Raw genomic sequence first — 25,477 nt, 5'->3', positions numbered from 1 at the left:
TGACAAGAATGTGTGAATCATAGAAAGATCCGTGGGGACTGAACATCATAATGGCAAAGTTGTAACTGCAAGTCATTAAGTTGACTAAGGCTTAATACACTTAGTATAGAGTAATATTAAGAATTGAGTAATAAGAAAAGAGTTTCTGTTTCTGAAAGACTTTGAAGTTGTATAGGGTGATAATGGAAAGTACCAGGAATTCTTATAACTTTAGATTATCTGGAGTGATTTAGAGGAATTAGGAATATATTTAGGTAGATAATGTGGAAATACCTTAGATATGATCCTATTAATGGACAAAAAATAATTTTAGTAATTGGGAAAGAACAAACATTTTTTTTATGTACATCACCTAAATTTTGGGCTAATTTCATACGCAGATTAAATAATTTATGTATTATTATTAATTATATTAAATATATCATGTCAATTGTATTAAAATTATTATATTAAATTATTTTATTTGCTACATTTTATTTATTTTATTGTATTATAGTTACTTATCATATTAAAATTATTATTATTTAAAATTATTAGATATAGAATTATTAGAGTAATTACGAGAAGGAAAAAAACATCAAGAATAATTCCCAAATACTATTTTGATATTTTTCAGATGATGTATAATCTGGTCATATCAAAAGAAAGTTTTTACTAAAGTCGTTTCCACCATTTTGGGGTTTTGATAAAATTTTCAAAATTGATATAAAGTTTGAAGGATTCAAAAAATATTTCTAGGGAATTTTAATATAAACTATTAGAAGAAGAAACAGAACAGCCCCATATTCTTAACACAATGCAGATATTTTGAAATGAACTCAAAAAATGCCAAGCCTATTCGATCTAGCCTATAATGTTTTAATTAACTGAATGAATGAATGTATTTTATAGCCCATCAATAACACAAAGGCATGGCGATGGAGTATCAAAAAGAAGAACAACAGGAAAAAGAAAGACACATTCAAAAACAGGAACAAATATATTCAAAATAAAAACACGAATAAACTAAACTTTTCAAAAAAGTAGACCACTCCAAGGGTGGCAAACTTCTTTTGACGACAAGTTCACATATAAATTAACTGCAATTTATTTTTGCATTCGGAGACTAAGAAACAACACTTAGTAAGGAGAGAAACGTTAATTGAAAGAATTGACTAAACTACCACCAAGTGAAGACGTGAGTCAACTTATACCAGTGGTAACAGAATATTGGGAGAATACTCGTTCAAACAGAAATGGAAACTTTATCACTCTACTTAAGTAACAATGTTCGTGAGAAAATCGAAGTGGTTTTTTCATTAAAACGGAAACTTAATCACTATGCTTGAGTAACTATCTTCGTGAGAAAAATCGAAGTGGTTTGAAAAAAGTAACTAAAGCAAAGCAAATATACCGCACTAAATATCTGTTTTGACAGCCTTTCTTTTTACCATAGATGTTTCATACCATCTTCTTCAGCGCCAGGTACCTACGAACGGTAAAGCCGATATAGACTGCTATTATAACCAACTTCTGATATGTATGAAAAAGGCAGAAGAAACTAACATACCTTCGGAACATATTCGTAAAAAAAAACTTATCTGGTCAATGGACCCTTGGTTAAAGTCGATAAAAAATAAAGCGATACTATGGCTCCAGATATGGAGTGAATATAGTCATCCAGGTTTTGGGTGTGTGGCTGATCTCAAACATAAAACTAAAACCGAACATGACAAGTTAAATGATGATACTATGACAAATAACTGCCTTCCACCTTCACCTTGGCATAAACATTATTCTTCGATTTTTCCGGTGATTAACTATTCCGTGTAATCTGTATATGCCCGCCTTCTTACCCCCCTCTTCAGTACAACCCTTTCGCACCGCCATATAGTACCCTTATCAATAAAACTTTATAGACAGATAAAGGGTAGGTGGGGGAGGAGGTATTTTGGAAGGTTGGGTTGAGATAGAGGATTTGAAGGCATATTTGGACTGGAGGGGTAATGAATTTTTGATTGATGAGAAAAGAAAGTACCAAGGGAGGAAAGGGGAGAAAGAAGAATCTATTGCTTGCCCTTTGTGTGGATCTCAGGATGAAAGTTCGATACATTTTTTGTGTGAATGTGTCAAATTGAATGAATGGAGGCAAGAGATGTATGGTAAAAAAAAATTGAATGAGGTATGAATGGTAGATAGAATGAAAGAGATAAATTTTCTGAGTATTATAAGGATAGCAAGATTTGTCAGGATTGCAGCTGCACATCATAGTTGTCGTCTGGCATTTGACCTGTGAGCATCGATAAAATTTTGAAGCAGAATTAAAGTTTGGAATAAATTACGTTTGAAATACAGTGACTGTCAGTGATTATTGAAGTTTCGCAATAAGTGAAATAGATACGCAATAAGGAAGGCTTGGATTGTTGGATGATTTGTTGGATGTCGGAGTACGGTGGGAAATAAGCCAGGCAGGTCCCACGTCCCATCGGGCCACTGACCACAAAGTGATTGCCACTGCTTGCGTGGGCCTATCCCTATTTGAGATAAGTAAATTTTAATTAATTTTAAATAACGAAAATGTCTGTTCAACAGGAAACAAATCTGGATATTTTAGAGCGTCTGAAAAATATAGAAAACCAGCTTGGGGGACTTTCTAAGCTCGCGTCGATAGCGGAAGAACTGCAAACCATATCCTCCCAAATAAAGAAAAATGAGGCGTCGCAATCGAAAACCACGGAGGACATCCAGAAAATAAAAGAAAAGATAGACGAATCGCAGAGTCGCGGAGAGTGGTTAGAAAAAGAAGCAAAACAGTCAAACCTGACTTTTTATAATTTTAAACCCCTAAACCCACCTAGGGGATCACTTGCGGAGGAAATCAGTGAGGTCATTTCCGGCTGTTTGCCACAGGCTGAGATCAGGAGATGGGACATAAATGACGCATTCCGCTTGAACACTAAGAAACAAGGAGAAATCCGTCCAGTTTTAGTGAAGTTCACAACCAAATATTTGCGAGATTTGATTTTGCGAAACTCAGTTCGCTTCCAGAGTTGCGGTATCTCCCTAGCTCCGGATTATACACGGGCCGAGAGAATTGCTCGCAACGCTCTGAAACCACTTTTGCAGAAAGCAATCAAAGAGGACCGTGAGGTGAAATTCAGGGGCCCTCGTTTATTTGTAGACGGTGAATTGTTCACGTATGAACATGAATCAGGAAAAATTAGAAATAATGGAAGAAATAAAGCAAAAGAACTGGCGCGATCTCAAGTGCAAGAGTACACTGGATCTAACGCGGAAATGGAAAGCGAAGGTGGGGACCAAATGTCCGAAATAAACTCGGATATTCGTAGCGGTAGTCTCACACACGACCAGGCTATTAGCCAGGCAGACGGTAAAAAAACTGGAGTGAACGGAGCCACGAGTAAACGAGGTTTAGAAGAGATAATCAGCCCCGAAGATCGTCACAGGCAGGATCGTCAGAACGTAACTCGTGATCCACCAAATCGAGGCCTTGGTCGAGAACCCCCACGCCGCTCACTCAGAAATAGACGAAGGAGCCCTTTCAATTTCGAGGAATAGGAAGCAGGCCGTGTACAACAAATTCAGTTTATGACATGGAACGTCCAAGGCCTAATGAGTAAAAAACAACAGTGTCTAAATGAGTCTTTTCTGAAGTGTGATGTAACATGTTTAATTGAGACATGGACCCCGCCTTCGGAGGATCTGTCGGTTAAAGATTACACAGTTTTCCGTGCTGACCGGCAAATTTCCCGTAACGCACGTTTTTACGGCGGAGTCGCGGTTTTTGTGAAAAAGCAGAGTTTCGAAGTTTGTCATAGAATAAAAAGTAAATCTGAGAACATTATTTGGTTAAACCTTAAGTGTCATGATGGATCAAAGATTGTCCTGGATTGCATATATGTTGCTCCACATAATAGTAGTTATATGAAAGAAGATACGTGGACTTTGATTGAAAATGAGTTGGAATATTTACAGAGAAAATATAGTGAAGAGTTTTTTGTTTTGATGGGTGATTTTAATGCTTATACGTCAGAAGAACCAGAAATTCCCCTTGTTTCTCTTTCAGGAAAGGATTTGACGTCACTGAGGATTCCAGAGAGCTACAAAATTCCAAGGAGGAGTCAAGATGTGAAAAGAAAAGTTAACCAATGGGGAAGGAGGTTGTTGGGCATTTGCAGAGAATTTGGTCTAGTCATTGGAAACGGAAGGTTTGGAAATGATGCGGGACGCGGTGAGTTTACTTGCATTTCCGGAACGAATTTTAGTGTCATTGATTATGTTTTGGTGGACAGTAGGCTCGCACCTAAATCCCTAAACCTTGAGGTAGTGCATTTTGCTGGTTCTGACCTTTTCCCATTAATTTTTTGTTTTCAGTCGACAAATATTAGTAAAAATCAGCGGAAAAGAAATAAACTAAAGTATCAGACATTTGGGACAGGAATGAGTAGCACTGGCTTGGTAAAATCAAGAATACAGTGTGAGTGGGTTGAGAAAGACGTAACCCGAATAAAAGATTATTTTTGCTCGGAGCCGATGGTTCAACAGTTGAATGCCCTAGCATGTGAGATTGAGGAAAATATGGGAAATGTAAATGAAGTTTCTTCAAAATTTGCCGAGCTGATACGGAGTCCTTTACTTGAAAAAATGAAAAAAAAGGGGAAAAAAAGCACGTTCTTCGACAATGAATGTGAACGGAAAAAAGAAGAATTAAATCACATGCTAGAATATGTTAAAAAATCCAAAAAGGAAACTGAGAAACTGGAATTGCTCCGACAGTATAGAAGTAAAAGAAAAGAATATAAACTAATGATAAAAATGAAGAAACTAGAGTTTCGATGGCAGGAACAAAATGAACTTGCGCATTTCTATAAGACAAATGATTTCCGGGAATTCTGGAAAAGAGTTTCATCAAAAAAAAATGACTGCTCCCAAATGTATTCCGCAGGAAGACGAGTGGCCCCCCCTTCTTTGAGAAACTAGAAGCAGGTACAGCATCTGGCACACAACAGCCCCCACCCGATTTCGAAAAACCGGCAGAAGAAGTCGGAACCCCCTCTTGTGACCACACTGAATACCCCCTACTGGAAGAAGATTATCACCTTTGCCGCCAAATCCAGCAGGAAGAAGTAGAAGATGCCATAAAACAAACTAGAGGTGGGTCTGCGCCAGGACCAGATGGAATTCCAGCAAAGGCTTTGAACGTACTACAAGTAGTTTTATTACCTCTGCTTCTGGGGTTGTATAACTTGTTATGAAAGAAAAAAAGTGGCCTGATCCTTGGAAGATATCTGTAGTTATCCCCCTATTTAAGAAAGGTGATGCAAGTTTGTGCGAGAATTACCGACCAATCAGCTTAGGAAACTGTCTTGGAAAAATTTTGGACAAAATCTCAAACAAAAGACTGGAATTATGGCTGGATGAGAGGCAAATTCTGAGAGAAGAGCAAGCCGGTTTTCGTAAAGGATACTCACCATCTGATCGAATGTTTGTTCTAAATGCATTGATTAGTAAGTATTGCAAGGGAAACGGAAAGTTGTACGTGGCTTTTCTTGATTTAAGTAGAGCATTTGACAATGTTGAACGTATAATTCTGTTTAGAACGCTTTTAGGAACAGGAATTCCGTCACCCTTTTTAAGGGTTCTTCTCTCGATGTATTGTTTGACCAGAAATGTGGTAAAGATATCAGGAAGCGGTATATCTAGAGTTTTTTTTTATGCAAAAGGAGTAAAACAGGGTAGTACCCTATCACCGAAATTTTTTGCTATTTTTATAAATGATCTTGCCGAATACCTTGAAAAAAGGTGGGCGCCAGTTGTACACCTTGGAAATAAAGTATTATCATTACTATTATTTGCCGATGATATTGCCTTGTTCGCCAGATCCAATTCGGAGCTACAAACTCTGTTAGATTTAACAGCTGAATATTTAGAGGAAAAGAAACTGGAAATTAACACAAAAAAGACAGAGGTGATGATTTTTTGCCGTAGACAATCAACAGGAAATAAAGATGAAGAAAGTTTTAATTTGAATGGTGAAGCTGTGAAGGTTGTGTCTCAGGCAATATATTTAGGATTCCATCCAACATCGAACGGAAGATGGAGCAACCATATTTCAAAGATGGCAAATCGAGGAAAAGCAGCAATGGCAACGCTGTTCAGGAACAGTAATTTGACGGGAATAAATGACTTAAAGATGCACAAAAACGTGTTCAACTCAAAAATAAGGCCAATCCTCCACTATGGAGGGGAAGTATGGGGCCTAGAAGTGGCAAATTCATTAGAAACTCTACAGCTAGAATATTATAAACGAATGCTCGGTCTGCACGCCACAACTCACACACTTTTCATCAAGGGACATTTGGGACTTTTCTCCATGAGAAAACATAGACAGATCCAATTAATTAAGTTTTGGCTGAAAATACTGCAATGTCCCTCCTCAAGACTCATCAGAGCAGCGTATGATCAATTACTTACCCTGGGACAAAAATCGTCATGGCCCTTCCATGTCAATAAACTACTGGACAGCACAGGTCTATCGTATGCATGGAATGGAGGAGAGGGCCCAATCTCAGATCAAAAAGCTTTTCTCTCAGAGATCCAAACAAGGCTGGAAGACCAAGAAATTCAGAAATGGTGGATTGACCTTAGCCAGTCGGAAAGCTTAAGTTCTTACTATAAGGTGAAAGAAAATTATGGTGAAGAGTTATATTTTAAATTAGGGATTCCAAAAGAACCCCTGAGGTCTTGGATGCATGTGCGAGCAAACTGTCCCCCTCTTCACAGTATTTGGAAAAATAGGTGTCACCCGGAAATGCGGTATACTTGTCCAATTTCGAAAAGATCTTGATGGGCTAGACCATTTTCTTTTCAGGTGTAAGGGGCTAAATGAGTTAAGAGGGAGCTTTCTTGGGGTGGATGGTCGTGAGCCCCTTCTTGGAACTTTGAAGTCGACGTCGAAAATAAATATAGTAGCAGTGGCAAATTTTGTCCGGAAGGGTCTTGTTATTCGAAAGTCGATTGTTACATAATTTAGTTTGTTTGTTGTTTTATATGTATGTATACGGCCTGAAAAATGGCTTTAAATACAGTCATTCATTCATTCATCGTGAGCGTTTTCGTCAAATAGCATTAATTTATTTTAGTTTAATTTGTTGTTTTATTTTTTATGTAAAATTCCTATGGCCCACGGGCTTTTCTGGAATAAACCATTATTATTATCTTTTTCTTCCGTAATTAATGCTGTTAAAAGTTTAAAATCTGATTCAACAGGTAGGGATGGTATTTCTAAGATGCATATGCTGATTGAATGCACCCCCAATTATATCTCACCTTCAGCTTCTTTTTCAAATGTGTCTATGTACTTCAAGCATACGAGAGAGTTTTCTACGTGGAACTATTTCGTCAATTTTAAAAAGAGGAAAGTCACCGACTGACTGTTCCTGCTATCGCGCTATTACTGTTTCTTGTAATATTAGTAAAGTTTTTTAGAATATCCTTCTAGCTTTTTTGACTAAAAATATTATTGAGGGTGAGAACCATTTTGGTTTTCGGCATGGGGTGGGTTGTCAGCATGCGCATAAGATTCTGTCTTCGTTACTGGTTGATGATTCTTCCAAGATAAATGGTCTTTATATTTGTGCTTTGGATCTTTCGAAAGCATTTGATATTGTGGTTCATAGTCAGCTCTTTTTTTCTCTGTATGATTCTGGGGTCAATCTTTCTGTAATAATACTTCTTAGGTTTTGGTATTCAAATTCTTTTCTTCAACTAAGATCTGCACCAGACACTATTATAAGGGTACGAAGAGGTGTTAGACAGGGTGGTATTCTGTCCTCTACACTTTTTAAGATCTGTATTTCTAGTGTGCTGGCTAAGATTTCAGGTACATACGTTTCTGGTCTTGTGGATGTTTCTTATCTTACGTATGCTAACCATTTGCTTTTGATTAGCCGTTCAAATAAGGGTCATTCCCAATTGGTCTCTACAGTTTCTGATGCTCTTTCTGATATTGGCCTTTAACTTAATATAGATAAATGTGAGTTTCTGCCCTATAACTGTACTACTGCTACTCCCCCTCACTATAATAACTTCACTACCTTCTTGTTGATTGTATCCGTTGGCTTGGTATCTCTATTACTAACAATCTTGCGAGTTTGGGTCAGCATGCTGTTTATGATATAAGTAAAAAGATCCAGATTGGCTACGCAAAGATTGTTAAAAACGGAGGGAAGTATAACAGACGTGCGGTCGGCAAAGTTTTTTTTTTTTACTTTTTGTGATCATTCTGCCCTTTATGCATCAGGTCTTTTCCCCCTTCTTAAGAGAGGTAATTTAAAAACAATCCGCATAAATTATTTCACATTTTGCAAATTTCTTCTGTATCTTCTACCTTAGAAAAAAAAACAGATTTTTGCTAGCATATGTTCAGTTCCTGATATAACTTTAAAGTTTGAGATTCTTCAAAGAAAACTCTCCAGTACAGATTATGCGCGCCTATCCCCTCACCATCGTCCCATCCGTTGATTTTGTGAATAATTATTTTTATCTTTGTGTTTTTTGTATTTATTCTTACTCTGCCATATTTACTTTATGTATTGTGTGTGCAATCAATAAAATATTATTGTTGTTAATGAGATGACACCACAATTAAGTGCTTATTTCGGCTATAGAGGTTTCATTCATTTTTATCAGCATTATTTAGTTGCATATAAGCTATTTAAAATAAGGTCAGTTGATATGTCTGTGGATGCAGGGAGGGAAGGGAGGTCCTTGAAGACTAAAAAAGGACACTTTAGGTCAACGTTTTCTCTCTTTCAGTGATTGGTCTTTCAAATCCATATACATAGGTGGAGAAGGGGCCCTCTACTCTTTCTTCAGCTGGACGACCTTCTTTGGGATAAATATGTAACACAGATGCTGAGAGAGTAACAGCTCCTTGTTGTATCCGTGGTCCTTTTTACTGTAAAGATATATTGACTATAGAACAAAAGAATAAATTCTAAGGTGGCGCTTTTCTTTGGTAACTTACTCGCTATTTATCATGGTCTGGACTTAAGTTAAAAGTTGATTGTATAAAATTGATAGATTTCTGTAAATATTTTATACTGAAAATTTTAAAACAATTCTATTAATAGCCAATAAAGAAGATAAAATACAATAGTGTTGCCCTAATAAAGAGCAATTTGGCTTACATGTCCTTCCCCAACCCCTGTCCTCATCATACAGAACGTATGATCATAGAAACCTGAGAAAGAGAGCTCTTTAAAAAAAATAATAAAGTCTCAAATTATGAGAATCATCTTAAACGGAAGCTTCATAAATAAATTTCATAGTCAATGCAATTTTTAGACTTAATAAAGAGCAATATGCCTCCCATGCCTCATTGCTTTTTTCCAAGCACTGTCATATGAAACAGAAAGTTGTAAATATTAATGGTAGGAAAAGGCTTACTTGATAACTTATTCTAGTTACCTTTGTTGAAGCAAAGCACATCAGAGGAAAATTTACAAACCCTTTCACGTTCCATATGCCCTCGCACCCTCCAAGGAGAACGGGCCAATCAGAACAACCAAAAGGTTCAAAAACATTCCTTAAAGGATAACATGACAAATGGTAAAAAATCAAAACTTACAAGGGTAAAAACTTAACCAAATTAAAGTATAGCCAAGGCAAAAAAACCTACATTTGCCAATACTAATGCCTATGATACTTTAGAGCCTAATTTAGAGGCAATATGACAAATACAGCCATAAGACTCCTTAAGAGAAATGACCCAAAATCGAACAAACGGGCTTTATAAAGGAAAGGCACCCTACAAAGGTCACTCAAAGGCTTTCAATTTGTATGATTGAAGTACCCAAAGCAAGGCCCTTGGGCTTATGCCGACTTAACTCGTCCTACCCGAAATTTGTACACACAAAATGCCACACCTCTTAGAGTCATATTCATTCATGGACCTAATTTCAGTTCATTCCAAGTTCGATTTAGTATATGGCAATTTTGCTCATTGCAAATTTTAATATATATTTGAAAAAATTTGAAAACCATTTCTATTTAAATTTAATTCATTGAAAAGAGCAACTCCATGAAATATCTGAGATTAATACAGTTATGGTATCCTAGAAAAAAAAAGGTATAGAGCAGATGACAATAATGCAAAAAAGAGGCATTACTTTTGTCACAATCTTCAAGATCATCAAGGGTCATTTCCATCGATTCACAGTATTTCTCGCCATTACCAATGTCCATTTCAAGAGTCTATCTGGTCTAAAACACAGAAGAAAATAGCTTATAAGGATGAATAAACGAATTTTTTTTTACATGAAACAGTACTTTGCTTTAAAATAGACAGGTCTACAGTGGAAACATTATATAAAAAGGTCAAACCATAGTTTTAACTGTCTTGCATATTCCAAATCAAACAATGTTGAATTCATGCATATATATATATATATATATATATATATATATATATATATATATATATATATATATATATATATATATATATATATATATATATAGCCTATAAGGATGAATAAAATAGTAACTTCTGGAATATTTAACAAAAATCAATGGTAGACTTATGGTTGACAATATACATTACTGTAAAAAGAGGTGTTTACTAACCCAGTGTTAAAACTAGGAACAGTACAAGCAGTGACACAACTATCAGGTAATGAGTTCCAAAGTTTTATTGAACTATTTACAAAAGACATCTCACCTATTTTTGATTTTGGTGCGGGGGCGGGGGTAAAATTTCAATGCGTTTTGCCTGGTTGATATATAATGGCTTCTTTGAAGAGAAATTTCTGAATCCAATATTACAATGCCGTTTACAATACTGTGGACACTGAGAAGACCAGAGCACTTCCAACAGAAGTGAAGACTTGGCAATCCTAATGCCTCTAAACGTTTTGAATATGACAAATGCTTCAGGTAGGGAATTAGCCTTGTAGCAAATCTTTGTACTGATTCAATTTTCTTCTTATCATCTTTATTTATAGGTAACATACTGGAGAGCAATATTCAAGGATAGGACAAACTTTTGACTTGTATAATTTAAAAAAATGTTTCACATTAAACTTCAAAAATACTCTTTAATTCTAGACAAGGTAAACCGTGCTCTACCCGAGACAACCCTTGTATGCTCATTAAACTTTAATAATGGATCAAATACTATGCAAAGATCGCGGGTAGTCCTCATCTCTGGTACCTTGGTACTTCCAATCCAATAATGAGGATGTGAATTTCCAACCAACCTTCTAGCCTACAAAGATAGTGCATGACAGCACACTTTGAAGTGTTTAAAACCATATAGTTTACCCTGCACCCTTCACTTAAACTTTCTATATCCTCCTGGAGTAGTTTTTCATCTTGTACCAAGTCAACTTTCCTATACAAATTCACATCATCAGCAAAAATTTTAACTGTAGAATTTTTTATAACTGACGGTAAATCATTTAAATATATGGAGAGTAAAATCAGACCTAAGCGACTACCCTGTGGAGCCCCACAACTAACTAATATACTTGAGGATTTTGCCTGACCAACAACAACCGCTTAACTTCTACCAATCATGAAACTTTCAATCCACCTGCGTGTACGCTCACCGCGATTGTGGAGTTTTTGAAGCAGCTTAGAGTGGCATATTTTCTTGAAGGCCTTAGAAAAATCGAAATATATGCAATCAAATGGATCACCTTTGTCAGCAAACTGCAGGTAGTCTTTTAAGACCCCCAAAAGTTACATACTACATGAACGCTTCTGCCTATATGCATGTTGAGCCTCTGACCATAGCCTATTTTTCACATAAGACAGATGCCAAATTCTTTAACATAATATTTATAATACCATCAACATCCGGGCTTTTACCTGTATCCAATGTTCTCAGCGCTTTCAAAACCTCGGAAATAGAAAATAAACGGTCATCAGATACTCCATTCAGACTAGTTAAATCATTCCTGATACTAGATTCCAACTCATTTTTTGTCAAACTCTCTGTCCCAGAAACTTCAAAACTACAGCTAAAAATATACTTGAACTTCTTGGCTTTACAGACGTCCTTTTCTATAAGAATGGTACCTTCCCTAAAAACACTGGACGATGGTGACACCCCTGAAAAACGACAAACATACCGCCAAGATGCTTTTGGGTTTTGTTCAGGATTCCTAATCAAAATTGACTCAAGCTCCCGCCTTCACGCAACAGTTTGGTCGCATTATTTCTAGCTTTTTTATTAGTTTCTATATCCACATCAGTCCTATCAGCAATGAAACCCCTCCAAGCTGCATTTTTTCCTTTTATTGCCTTGAGTACAGGTTTAGAAAGCCTCACTCTGTTTTTCAACCTTGGGCAGAAATTTATTTTGGGGACAAATTTTTCATGTCCTTGTGAGATTACATTAAATAAAATATTGAAAATCATATCTAGCAATAGACCAGGTTTCCTAAACTCATCACATAAATTTAAACCAATAATAAATTGTTTAAACTCATCATAATCAGCTTTAGCATAGTCATACTGCATCTTTGTTGATTTAACTTCCAGAATAGATAATCTTAAACTAATTTCTAGAACAAAAACTTTTTGCTAGCAAGCTTTTTGCTTTAATTTTTGAAATATAAGTGGAAACTTATCCAAATCAAAGTATAGCAAAGACAGAGAAAACCCTACAATTACCAATGCTAATGCCTATGCTGTGCAAAAAGCATCACTGCAAGTCACTGATGATGTCTCAGGAAAGAAAGTTGGGAATGCAGCTAGAAATACTAGTGAAGATGTTTTATGTCTAATAGATAGGAGAAGGTGACTTATCATCAAATAGGTTGTTGTTTCGGCTCACCATTGCATTGCACCATTAATTACACCATTGCTAAGCAAACAAGAAAATTACACAAAATTGCCCTTCTAAAAAGCAATGATCTTAAATAAACTTCCACAAACAATATAATACAAAGAATGAACACCAACAGATAGTGTTCTGAAACCTGAATTTAAATAAAATGAATTTAAAATTAGAAACCTAAAATTCTCTCTTTTTGTTCTACCATGTCTCCTTTTGAAAAACCACTATTCTAGGACTATACCTTTTTTGTATATAATAATTAATATGCCTACTAATAATTCCACCCAATTTCTCTCCAATTAATACCTAGATACAGCCTTAATCTATAAAAAAAGGTTTTCTGGGGATACTGAAGAACTTTTTCCTATCAAGGTTCAAGGTTCTTTTAATATAACCAATATATACAAAATATTAGGTAACTCAAGGCTGAGAGTATAGCTCGAATGCAATTGAGCTACCTTTAAGCAACACTAAATATGCACAAAAATTAAAAACAGATAGTTCTCTTAACCAATCTTGGCAGAAATAAATAAAAAACAAATCCCATGCCATACAATACCATTTCCATCCTCCGCGCACCATTTTGAGACACAATTAAATTTACAACTTAAAACCAAGTGAGTCATAAGACATCTGGAGGCCTCATGGGCGAACCCTGGAGACCAACCCAATACTTAAAAAAATAATAAACATCCTTAAAAAAAAACATTTTTTCATACTATTTAGATTTATAACTTTCAATCAGCACTCTTTTCAACTTCCATCTTATAGCATCTATGCTTACTTTAAAATCAATCTCATTTTTCAATCTTTTCCAATGTAGAGGAATCAATTACCTCAGGCAAAAACGCGACCTCTCTGTAACTACCTTAGGAGTCCACAGATTATTATTACCACGGGTTTCAACTTGTGAAGATGAAGGAGAAGAAATAAGACCCATCGATGCAAAATATCTGGGGAGCTTTTCTTGTTCAAGCTTAATCTTAAACATAACACTTAAAAATTGGATACTTTGCCGAACCAGAAAGAAAATTATGAAGTGAAAAAAGGGTCTCTGTTGTGGATTTTAAGGGGAAGTTTGATGGCGATGGCAGAAAAGGTTTAAGGATACGAACTGCTTTATTTTGGATAATCTGTAAAGGGGTAACATTACTTTTAAAAGTGTTCAAAAAAATAATAGATGCATAATCAAAATGGGATTGCACAAGGGAAAAGTAAAGGGACTTAAGAGCGCAATATGGAAGAAGGTTTTTCAGTCTGCACATTATACCAACTCCATGGGCAGACTTTGCTCTAACCTGATTAATTTGCTCTTTCTATGACAAATTCTCATCAAACACAACTCCCAAATATCTTATCAATACAACCCTTTCAATAACAGACTCAGGTTCATTTGCAGAAAGGGAAACTGATTCTATATCTGGAAACTTGTGACCCGTCCTGCTGTAAACAATAAACTTCGTCTTCTTTCTGTTCAGAAGTAGTCTATTATCAGAGAGCCAAGTAGACAATCTATTATATGTGGATGTTAAATTGACCACTAGCTCTTCACGAGATTTACCAGAAATGGTTGCTGCAGTGTTGTCGGCAAACTGAGTATCTATAGAAGAAACTCCAGTAGCTGAGCACAAATCATTAATGTAAACTAGGAAAAGCAGAAGTCCTAATACGGATCCCTGGGGAACACCAACCTAATCTGACTGCTGTAAAGAATCAGATCTAACATCATTATATATAAGTATCTGCTGCCTCCCATGAAGATACAATTCAAGTAACCTAAGGCAATTACCACGAATACCAGCATTCAAAAGCTTATACGAAAGAATTTGATGAGAAATGGAATCAAAAGCTTTCTGTATGTCTAAAAATATAGTTGCAAGTGTTTTGCCATGGTCAAGACAATCACTAATATGTTGGACAATATTAGCCATAGGATGATCAGTGCAATGCTCTTTTCTAAATCCAAACTGAAGTTTAGAAATGTAATCAAATTTCTCAAAAAAAGAATAAATTCTGTTATACAGTGCTCGCTCTACAACCTTTGAAAAAGCAGAGAGTATCAATATAGGACAATAATTAGCAGGAAGCCTTGGGTCATCACCTTTATGTAGGGCTACAATTCTTGCTGATTTAAATGTTGAAGGATAGACACCAGTTACAAATATAAAATTAATAATGTGGCATAACACCAGTGATATAACTGGGAATATTTCTTTGACCAAATTAGTTGAAGATCCATCAAGGGCTTCAGATCATTTTAGATATGATGTGTTTTAGTTCAATTTCAGTGACCAGGGAAAGGAACATGCTTTTATAAGAGGGAGGGGGCATGCGATCTTTAAATAAATCATTATTATTATTATTTGGAGAAACATGATTTGGAGGAAACTCAATAAAGAGTTTCCACAAAATCAACAAGCATATAGCATAGAAAATTTTTGTTAGTACCTATCTCAACCTTTCCCCCTTCTAAAAAGCAATGATCTTAAATAAACTTACACAAACAGTGTATCAGAAATTTTACACTTCCATAAATAAATAGAAAGAATGAACATCAACAGAAAGTGTTCTGAACCTTATAACTAGCCAAAATCCTTAAGAGATTATGAAGAATTTACAAAAATGTAGGTAGATGTCTAGAATAGCAGCTCTACAGAAGGAGAAATCCAAGACAAAACAGAGACACTTTTAGATAACTAATTTTATGTTTATCTTTTTTGGTTAGTTTGTGTTTTTGACAACAAGTCCCCAACCCCCCCTCCCCCCTGTAATGGTATCATATAACCTTAGGCTTTATAATAACAAAAAGATAAAAAGAAATGATGGAATTCTTACTTTATGGTAAACATAAAGTGTCAATGAATCATACTTCATTATTTTTTTTTTTTTTTTACCTGTTCTTCAATCAGATTTACCTTAATTCACACTTCAGAGCAAAATTAAGGTCCATGCTGGATCTGTTCTGCTCTGTGTCAATGATGGTAATTTGGAATGTCACTGTATTATGTGCCCAGTGATGTTGCATTAGTTGGCAGCAGAGAAGGATGGATGGTACCACTTATATTTCCATAGCTTGTTGCTCCATTTTTGTAAACTCTTTGCACTAGTGGGTGCAGTCATGGTTTTGTCCTGAAGGATGTTCTAGCTTTTGGATATACACTTGGTAAAAAAGTTTTGGAGAATTCTGGTCTTCATTCTTTGCTTTGCTAGCTTCTGTGAGTGTCCCCTAGTGTTTTGTGAGGAGGGTGTTGTTTGGTTGACTATTATATTTGTGGGTCATATCACATCTGTGATGTCTGAAGACCAGAGTTGGTAGTTTTAAATGTTCTAGTCTCTCATAATACTGTATATTTTTTAGATCCATGATACAATTGGTGGCATATCTTTGAACTCCTTCAGTTATTCTAGTGTCATGCTTGTAGGAGGGGAAAGTCAGACATGTTCCAAAATCAAAGAATGGTATAACAAAAGCCCTGTTAAAGTTTCAGGAAAACTGTATTGGAGTGGCTGGTGACTTGGATTTCAGCAAGACAAGACTTGAGTTAGCAGTAAAATTCTAGTTTAGTGACTTTTAGCTATCTCTGAAAGGGGTTAGGTTAGGAAAATGAAACTTTCAGTGATGGGTCTACAGGCTAAAGTATATCCTGGGAAAGTATTTTAAAGTACCCACCCCTACACCTTCTCCCTCTAGAGCGCCCTGAAATTTGCCCACATGACAAGTCTATACCTATTGAAATTTTGACAAAACAACATTTTACCTTAATTTTCAGTTACTAGTTGCTTTTTCTCTGCTTTTAGTTCTGAAAATGCAATTCCTGTTATTTGAGTACAATTCTCAGCCATATCAATGTTTTTTTTTTAAATTTAGGAACTGTATTTGCATACCGTTAAAACCTTATAAATTAGGATTGAGCAAAGTTGTGAAGCTGAAAACAATTTTTTTCTGCTTCATTTAAGCAGAAGATCTATTTTGCAAGGTTTCACTTTTATAACACACATATTTTTAAATGTCATCAAAGGTCAGGACCCTCTAGAGGAAGAAGGAGTGGAGGTAGGTACTTCAAAATACCCTTCTCTGACATACTTTAGCCTATAAACTCATCCCTGAAAGTTTCATTTTCCTAACCTAACCCCTTTCCAAGATAGCCAAAAGTCACTAAACTAGAACTTTACTGAGTTAGCTTGCAACATAGCTTGTTGCCGATGCCCAAGGGTTTGAATCTTCAGACTAAAAAAAAAAATTAACATAGGCTACAGTACCCTAAGTAGATGATATTATTAGAAAAGGGCTGGGGATGAACTGTCAAAAATACAAACAGGACCATGAAATTAATCAGAAGGTTGTGGCTAGCCTATGATAAAACTGTTAAAATGTACATAGCCTAATATATGCTACCTAAAAATGTGTTGTTTTTTTTCTTCTAAGGATATCTTGTTATGAAGAGCAGCTATTCTAGACCTTTAGCAAAATTTATCTTTTCAAAAATACCAAAATATAGCTTAAAATATACTCAAGTCATTAGAAATCTTGGTTCAAAACCTAGAGTCCAAGAAAAGCAGGTTACAGCCAGGAAAATAAAATATTAGCTAGGATTTCACAATCCTTAAAAATTGCAAGAAGAGTAGGGTAAAATTCTAGTTGATTGACATTTTGGCTATCTTGGAAAGGGGTTAGGTTAGGAAAATGAAACTTTCAGGGGTGGGTTTAAAGGCTAAAATATGTCCCAGAAAGGTATTTTGAAGTACCCACCTCTATTCTTTCTCTCTTTAGAGGGCCCTGAAATTTGCCTACATGACAGGTTTTCAGTTACCAGTTGCCTTTTCTCTGCCTTTAGTTCTAAAAATGCAATTCCTGTTATTTGAGTAGAATTCTGAGCAATATCAATGTTTTTTTTCCAAAATTAAAGGAAATGAATTTGCATATCTTTGAAACCTTATATATTGGGATTGAGCAAAGTTGTGAAGCTGAAAACAATTTTGATGTACTTCAATCAAGCAGAAGATCTTTTTTGCAAGGTTTCACTTTTATGACACACATATTTTTAAGGTCATCAAAGGTAAGGGCCCTCTAGAGAGAGGAGTGGAGGTGGGTACTTCAAAATAACTTACCAGGACATACATTAGCCTTTAGACTCATTCCTCTAAGTTTCATTTTCCTAAACTAACCCCTTTCTGAGATAGCAAGAAGTCAATCAACTAGAATTTTACCATGGTAAAATTCTAGTTAATTGACTTCTTGCTATCTTGGAAAGGGTTAAGGTTAGGAAAATGAAACTTTCAGGGATGGGTCTACAGGCTAAAGTATGTCCCAGGAAGGTATTTTAAAGCACCCACCTCCACTCCTTCTCCCTCTAGAGGGCCCTGAAATTTGCCTACATGACAGGTCATTGAAATATGACCTATTGAAATTTTGACAAAACAACATTTTACCTTAATTTTCAGTTACTAGTTGCTTTTTCTCTGCCTTTAGTTCTGAAAATGCAATTCCTGTTAGTTGAGTAGAATTTTGGCCATATGAATGTTTTTTTTTTTAATTTGGGAAATGTATTTGCATATCTTTAAAACCTTGTAAAATGGAATTGAGCAAAGTTATGAAGCTGAAAACAATTTTGTTGTACTTTAATTAAGCAGAAGATTTATTTTGCAAGGTTTCACTTTTATAACTCACATATTATTAAAGGTCATCAAAGGTCAGGGCCCTCTAGATGGGGAAGGAGTGGAGGTAGTTGCTTCAAAATACCTTCCCGGGACATACTTAAGTCTGTAGATTCATTCCTGAAAGTTTCATTTTCCTAACCTAAACCCTTACTGAGATAGCAAGAAGTCAATTAACTAGAATTTTACCAAAAGTTTTCCTATTTGATTAGTAATTTCTAGATGAAGCATCTATAAGATAGAAACAGCAAAATTAAAGCAACCTACCCTATTTACAGCCAAAACATTTGTTGATAATACAAATTTTCGTGCTCTTATGCATCATTGTCCCTTGAAGTGAAGAGTTTACGATGGCTCTTTTCGACTTTTGTCGGTTGCTGGGTATACAAAAATAGGCAGAAAACCTGTCTTTTTTTATTTTTTTAGGTTTAAGATTATATTTTGACTGGTTCTTTCATTTATATTAGCTTATCAATAACCTTTTGGTTATTCATTCATACTTTGAAACAAAACATTTTGAATTCTCTATTGAAGATTTATATCAGATGACAGTAAAAAAAAACTCAGGGTTTTTATTTAGAATCATCGATTTCTTTGTAATTGTTACCCAGTCAGGTTTTATTGGAACTTGAGATTATTTAAAGACTTTTTGACAAAAAGCGAAGCCAATTTTGATTTCCATAGTTTATTTTTATTAGTTACGACTGGCTATTTTAAGTCTCTCTGGAAAAGTTTCCTCTTCAAGTAATAAATTAATCAGATGATTCAAAATAGGTATAACAATCGTTTTACTTCATCTACTCCCATTGGAACTGCCATCCAACCTCATATTACAGTGATATTCGCCATTTGCTAGATCTGACTAATGTATATTTTGATGTTGTTGGTTTTTGCAAGACTTTTTTGAGTTCTGAGTATTTTCTACCTTCTTTTCAATTTCTGGGTTACCAGTAATTTGCGAAAAACCGTGAGCTGATGGACCGAGGAAGTCTAGCACTCCTGATGAAAATTGGAGCACTTTGCCGTCAAAGGGGTGATGGTGATGTTTGTATATAAGGTAAGGTTCAATCGCTTACTCTTGAACTGACTATTGATTCAAAAAAAAATTATTGTGAGGTATACATACCACCATGTACTCGTTTGGATGATTTAACAGAAGGATTTGAGATATTAATGAGAGCTGCGGCATCTAGTCAGTTCGATTTTAATTTTATGGGATATTTTAATTTTGATTTGTATTATTTATATGGTATTAATTTTGTTTTTTAAATTTGATTATTTCAAATGATTTATTCCCCCTTGTTGGGGTACCGACACGCATAACTAGTCATTCAGCAACTATATTAAATAGTATTTTTGTTACTCGAAGTACCTGAAAGCTAGTGCTGCTGATGCTCTAGTGTTCCCATGTTTGGATTATCTCTCAGCTGTAGCTTCTGTGCCACTAGTAAATGCCAAGGAGAAAAGGTAGAAAAAAGTAAATGCGTCAATTAAAGAAGCAGAATACTGAAAACTTTGCTGAGGAACTTAGCATCATAGAAACCAGTTTTAGATGATACAGACGATGCTTCCAATGCATTTGATGTTTTTATGAATATTCTCCAGTCCATATGTGATAAAGCATGTCCACTAAAAGAGTTAAGGAATAAAAAGGAATCACCAAGAAAGCCCTGAGTTACACCGGAACTTATTGAGTTGATTGAGAAGAGGAATCTACTGTATTAGTTGGTTTTAGATTGCCAAAGAGATGATACTATTGAAGAGTTCAAAAAAGTAAGAAAGAAAGTGAATACTTTAAGAAGATCTTGTGTTAATAGCTATTATGAATTGAAAATTTACGCAACAAAAGGGGAATTAAAAAGAACATGGAAGGTTTTGAGAAAAGTGTGGAATGGAAAAATCTACAAAGGCAAACAGAGCATTATGAATCACTTCAGTACCTATTTTTCGATGATTGGTGAAGTGGTTCAAAAGGAAGATCAGCCACTGAGTCAAGGAACAACTGAAGAAGCTTTCCATTGATAAGAGAGGCCTAGGACTAATAATGGAGACCGAAGAAGCGAATTTACAAAAGTTGAAAGAAATTTTAAATAGTATTAAGTCAAACTCTTCAGGTAGTGACAGCATAAAATTATGGTTTACCTCCCATCGGGCATTGTTTACTTGATTAATTTATCACTGAAATCGGTAGAATTAGCGCAAAAACTCAAAGAGGTGTGAGTGATTCCTCTACAAAAAAGTGGCTCAAAGACTAATTTAACTAACTGAAGACCAATTGCTCTTCTATCGGTTTTCTCGAAGTTTTGCCAAAAAGTTATGCATAAAAGGTTTTATGCACATTAAAAAAAAAAAAAAGTTTTTTTTAGGTGATAGTCAGTTTGGATTCAGGGAAGGCCACTCTACTGTTCATGGTATGTAGTATTTTCTTGATTTTGACCAATTGATTTTGACTTGATGACCAATGGAAAATGGTGGAATGTTTTTATCGGTTTTTATAGATTTAAAAAATTCGTTTGACACAGTTGATTTTCTAGTTTTAATTGATAGGCTAAGATCCCTTGGGGTCACAGATAGTATTTTAAAGTAGTTTGAATCTTATTTGAAAGGGAGGTCGATACGTGTATGTTTTGATAATGTTATATCTAAAAAAAAATTGATAAATTGTGGTGTTCCGCATGGTTCTGTTTTGTACTATGCGGTTTTATGTTCCAGGGGCTGTTAATACTTCTTTCGCTGATGACACGGTAATATCAGCTGTTGTAAGAAATGTTGATGATCTTTTGGAGAAAATTAATCAGGCTTTAAGTTGTCTTTTAATTTTTACAAAGATTAGCCGTTTATTGGTGAATGTTTTAAAAACGCCTTTTATAATGTTTAGTCGGAAAGGAAGTCCAGTTTATTTAAGCGAAAAAATATTCCTTTGTAATAGGTCATTGAAGCAAGTAGCTGTGATGATATACCTTGGTTTCCAGCTTGATCAAAATCTGAGTTGGAAAGCATATAGTGATGAGGTGGTGGCTAGGATACCTGGAGGGCTTGGTCTGATTTGGAGTCTGATAAATCAGTTACCTCGTTCTGCCCTTTTAACTCTTAATCATTCTATTGTCATGCCTTATGTTTCATATGGTTGTGTGGTATGGACTAGTGGATTTTATACAAATTTTAAACGTGTTCAGGTTTTAAAAAACAAAGCTATTAGACTATTAGGAAATTTTGTCCCTGGTGAAAATGATACAGTTAATTGTTATAGAAAACTCATGATTCTTAATATTAGCTAACCTCATGATTATCAACTTGCTATTTTTGTATTTCCGTGTACTTATGGTTTGTCTTCTGAAATTTTTCGTCAAGTGCTTACAAGGAATTCTTCGTACCACAGTTATGTGACTATAAATATGGATGACCTGGTATATGAGTGTTGCAGCTCCAAGAGGGTGAGTTTTAGTCCCAGGTTTGCTGGACAAGCAGTATAGAATTCTTAAACAAAGTGTATAAGGTTATCAGAAAATGTTAGCCAGTTTAAGAGTAGACTGAAGAATTACCTTCTGAGAAGAGATTAAGTAAATAATTTAAATGGGATGGCTTATTGCCTTGTTTTTTAAGTAGGATTTTTTTTTCTCTCTCTCTGTTTTCTTCTTTATTTTCTTTTTTCCCACTTTTTGTCTCATTTCATTTTTTTTAATGATTTTGTTTTGTTTATAAAGTTGGTATTGTTGTTCATTGAATGTTTGTCAGCCAATACTAACAAGTCTTTGACTTTCTAAAGTGGCTGATGTGGTTCTTTTGCATATGGATTTTATGTATAATAAAAGTATATCTCACTCTGCAGAAGGGGGGTGGGGCAATGGTGATTTAATTCCCTTGGGATATTAAATATCCTACCTCTTGAATTTAGAGAACAGGGGGGGGGGAGTTCCGAGGCGAAGGTAAAACAGGTAAGTTTAAAGAATTTGCCTGTATGTTTGAAATTTTCTTAGAGGAGCAGTCAGGACAACACCAGCTCTCACTCCAACTAACTGCATCGATTTTGGTACTCTGTTTTGCTCCTGCATAGGACGAGTATTTACATCCCCCACATTTTACAGAGGTCCAAAAAACTCTCACCTTACATTCGGGACAAACAAGCCTCTGTCCAACCATCCTTTTTCAAGAGTTAACACCCCGAAATAAAAACTTGGTTCACTGGGCAAGAGCCAAAATTCTTGCAGGCTGGAAGCTAGATGAAGACTAAGAAATCATAATTTCTGCTCTGTCTATTCGATGGCAACAACGTTTATCCAAGGAGCTGGTAGTTTATATTTTTGGATGTGTTTGAGAAATTTTCCTTCTGTATCGATTCACTCACAGGGGAGCCCCTCCAAATATTTGGATTACTTTTTCAATTTTTTTTTCGTAATAGAACAATAGATGTTAAGTTATTTCATGATTGCGATGATATAACGGCCAAATCGGTGCGAGGGCTATTATACCATTAGATTGGTTGTATTATTACGAATGTACTGTTTGTACTTGTTATATGTACTATTATTACACAGTACTGTGATGCCACCTTCCCTGTTTTCTGTGTTTTACGTGGTGATATGCTGATTTGATTTGTCCCCTAGTGTTTTGTGAGGAGGGTGTTGTTTGGTTGACTATTATATTTGTGGGTCATATCACATCTGTGATGTCTGAAGACCAGAGTTGGTAGTTTTAAATGTTCTAGTCTCTCATAATACTGTATATTTTTTAGATCCATGATACAATTGGTGGCATATCTTTGAACTCCTTCAGTTATTCTAGTGTCATGCTTGTAGGAGGGGAAAGTCAGACATGTTCCAAAATCAAAGAATGGTATAACAAAAGCCCTGTTAAAGTTTCAGGAAGACTGTATGGGAGTGGCTGGTGACTTGGATTTCAGCAAGACGAGACTTGAGTTAGCAGTAAAATTCTAGTTTAGTGACTTTTAGCTATCTTTGAAAGGGGTTAGGTTAGGAAAATGAAACTTTCAGTGATGGGTCTACAGGCTAAAGTATATCCTGGGAAAGTATTTTAAAGTACCCACCCCTACACCTTCTCCCTCTAGAGGGCCCTGAAATTTGCCCACATGACAGGTCTATACCTATTGAAATTTTGACAAAACAACATTTTACCTTAATTTTCAGTTACTAGTTGCTTTTTCTCTGCTTTTAGTTCTGAAAATGCAATTCCTGTTATTTGAGTAGAATTCTGAGCCATATCAATGTTTTTTTTTTTTTTAAATTTAGGAACTGTATTTGCATACCTTTAAAACCTTATAAATTAGGATTGAGCAAAGTTGTGAAGCTGAAAACAATTTTTTTCTGCTTCATTTAATCAGAAGATCTATTTTGCAAAGTTTCACTTTTATAACACACATATTTTTAAATGTCATCAAAGGTCAGGACCCTCTAGAGGAAGAAGGAGTGGAGGTAGGTACTTCAAAATACCCTTCTCTGACATACTTTAGCCTATAAACTCATCCCTGAAGGTTTCATTTTCCTAACCTAACCCCTTTCCAAGATAGCCAAAAGTCACTAAACTAGAACTTTACTGAGTTAGCTTGCAACATAGCTTGTTGCCGATGCCCAAGGGTTTGAATCTTCAGACTAAAAAAAAAAATTAACATAGGCTACAGTACCCTAAGTAGATGATATTATTAGAAAAGGGCTGGGGATGAACTGTCAAAAATACAAACAGGACCATGAAATTAATCAGAAGGTTGTGGCTAGCCTATGATAAAACTGTTAAAATGTATATAGCCTAATATATGCTACCTAAAAATGTGTTGTTTTTTTTTCTTCTAAGGATATCTTGTTATGAAGAGCAGCTATTCTAGACCTTTAGCAAAATTTATCTTTTCAAAAATACCAAAATATAGCTTAAAATATACTCAAGTCATTAGAAATCTTGGTTCAAAACCTAGAGTCCAAGAAAAGCAGGTTACAGTCAGGAAAATAAAATATTAGCTAGGATTTCACAATCCTTAAAAATTGCAAGAAGAGTAGGGTAAAATTCTAGTTGATTGACATTTTGGCTATCTTGGAAAGGGGTTAGGTTAGGAAAATGAAACTTTCAGGGGTGGGTTTATATATGAAAGGGGCTTTTCCTCCTCGACACCCCGCTCCTTGCGCTGAAGTTTGATTCTTTCTCGCAACTCTACTTTTTAAAACAATAAAAAACTTTAGCGTAAAGAGCGAGGGATTGCGGAGGGGACAACCCATTTCATATACGGAGTAATTTCTGTTCGTTTTAAGTTTTAATGTTGCTCCTTACTTTCATTTCCAAAAACTTTTTTTTTATATTCAATACATCCTAAAACGAGTGGAAAAAGATTAACTATAACAACAAAGAATACAATCAACAAGGTTAAGTGATTAAACTGAAGGCTATCTTGGAAAGGGGTTAGGTTAGGAAAATGAAACTTTCAGGGGTGGGTTTAAAGGCTAAAATATGTCCCAGAAAGGTATTTTGAAGTACCCACCTCTATTCTTTCTCTCTTTAGAGGGCCCTGAAATTTGCCTACATGACAGGTTTTCTGCAAATCTGCAAAGTCTTGCAATCTGTGTTGGATGTGGGTGACCTGAAAATAAGGTTTAGAATAGCTGCTTCCCTGAAGAAGACATGTTTAAACAAAGGATTGAAAATCTTTAGATTGCAAATTTCATGCTCATTTTAATGAGTTTGTTTCTGTTTTTGATTATTCATCCCTAGCCTCTTTCTAATGGTCTCATGTGGCCCAAGGCTTTATAGAAAAATAACAAGAAATTCATTCTTGCTTTAATATGCAGCAAGTATTGATAAATCATATCTCCTTGTTTTTTCCATTTTGTATCTATTTTTTAATCAGTTTTTCTGCTTTTTTACATATCCTAGGGCTAGCCTATGCAAGATCATTAAGGGACTAGGAATAAAGGACTGGGGGAAAGAAAAGAAAAGATTAGTAGCTAATTTAGGCCTGGTAATTTTTGTAGTTTC

General features: G+C 35.3%; 1 protein-coding gene across 4 annotated transcripts in view; it reads right to left on the bottom strand.

The window, feature by feature from the left end:
- The window catches only part of LOC136042374 (repetitive organellar protein-like), a 39,377-nt gene extending 14,868 nt beyond the window's left edge, over positions 1-24,509 (bottom strand). The window contains exons 1-2 of one of the 4 annotated variants that reach the window (XM_065727347.1): positions 24,422-24,509; positions 10,173-10,266 (exon numbers count right to left, since the gene is read on the bottom strand). In XM_065727347.1, coding sequence (XP_065583419.1) covers positions 10,173-10,248 — 76 coding nt within the window. In that variant the 5' untranslated portion in view covers positions 10,249-10,266; positions 24,422-24,509. Of the gene's footprint in view, positions 1-10,172; positions 10,267-17,358; positions 17,507-18,769; positions 19,023-24,421 lie in introns of those variants that run through there. The other 3 variants (XM_065727344.1, XM_065727345.1, XM_065727346.1) reach the window with 3 other exon arrangements.
- Positions 24,510-25,477: the final 968 nt, after the last annotated feature.

The sequence above is a fragment of the Artemia franciscana genome, unplaced genomic scaffold (assembly GCF_032884065.1).
Source record: "Artemia franciscana unplaced genomic scaffold, ASM3288406v1 Scaffold_1189, whole genome shotgun sequence".
In the NCBI taxonomy this organism is placed as follows: Eukaryota; Metazoa; Arthropoda; class Branchiopoda; order Anostraca; family Artemiidae; genus Artemia; species Artemia franciscana.
The sequence above is the reverse complement of the archived record's forward strand: the minus strand, read 5'-3'. Positions and strand labels throughout refer to the sequence as shown.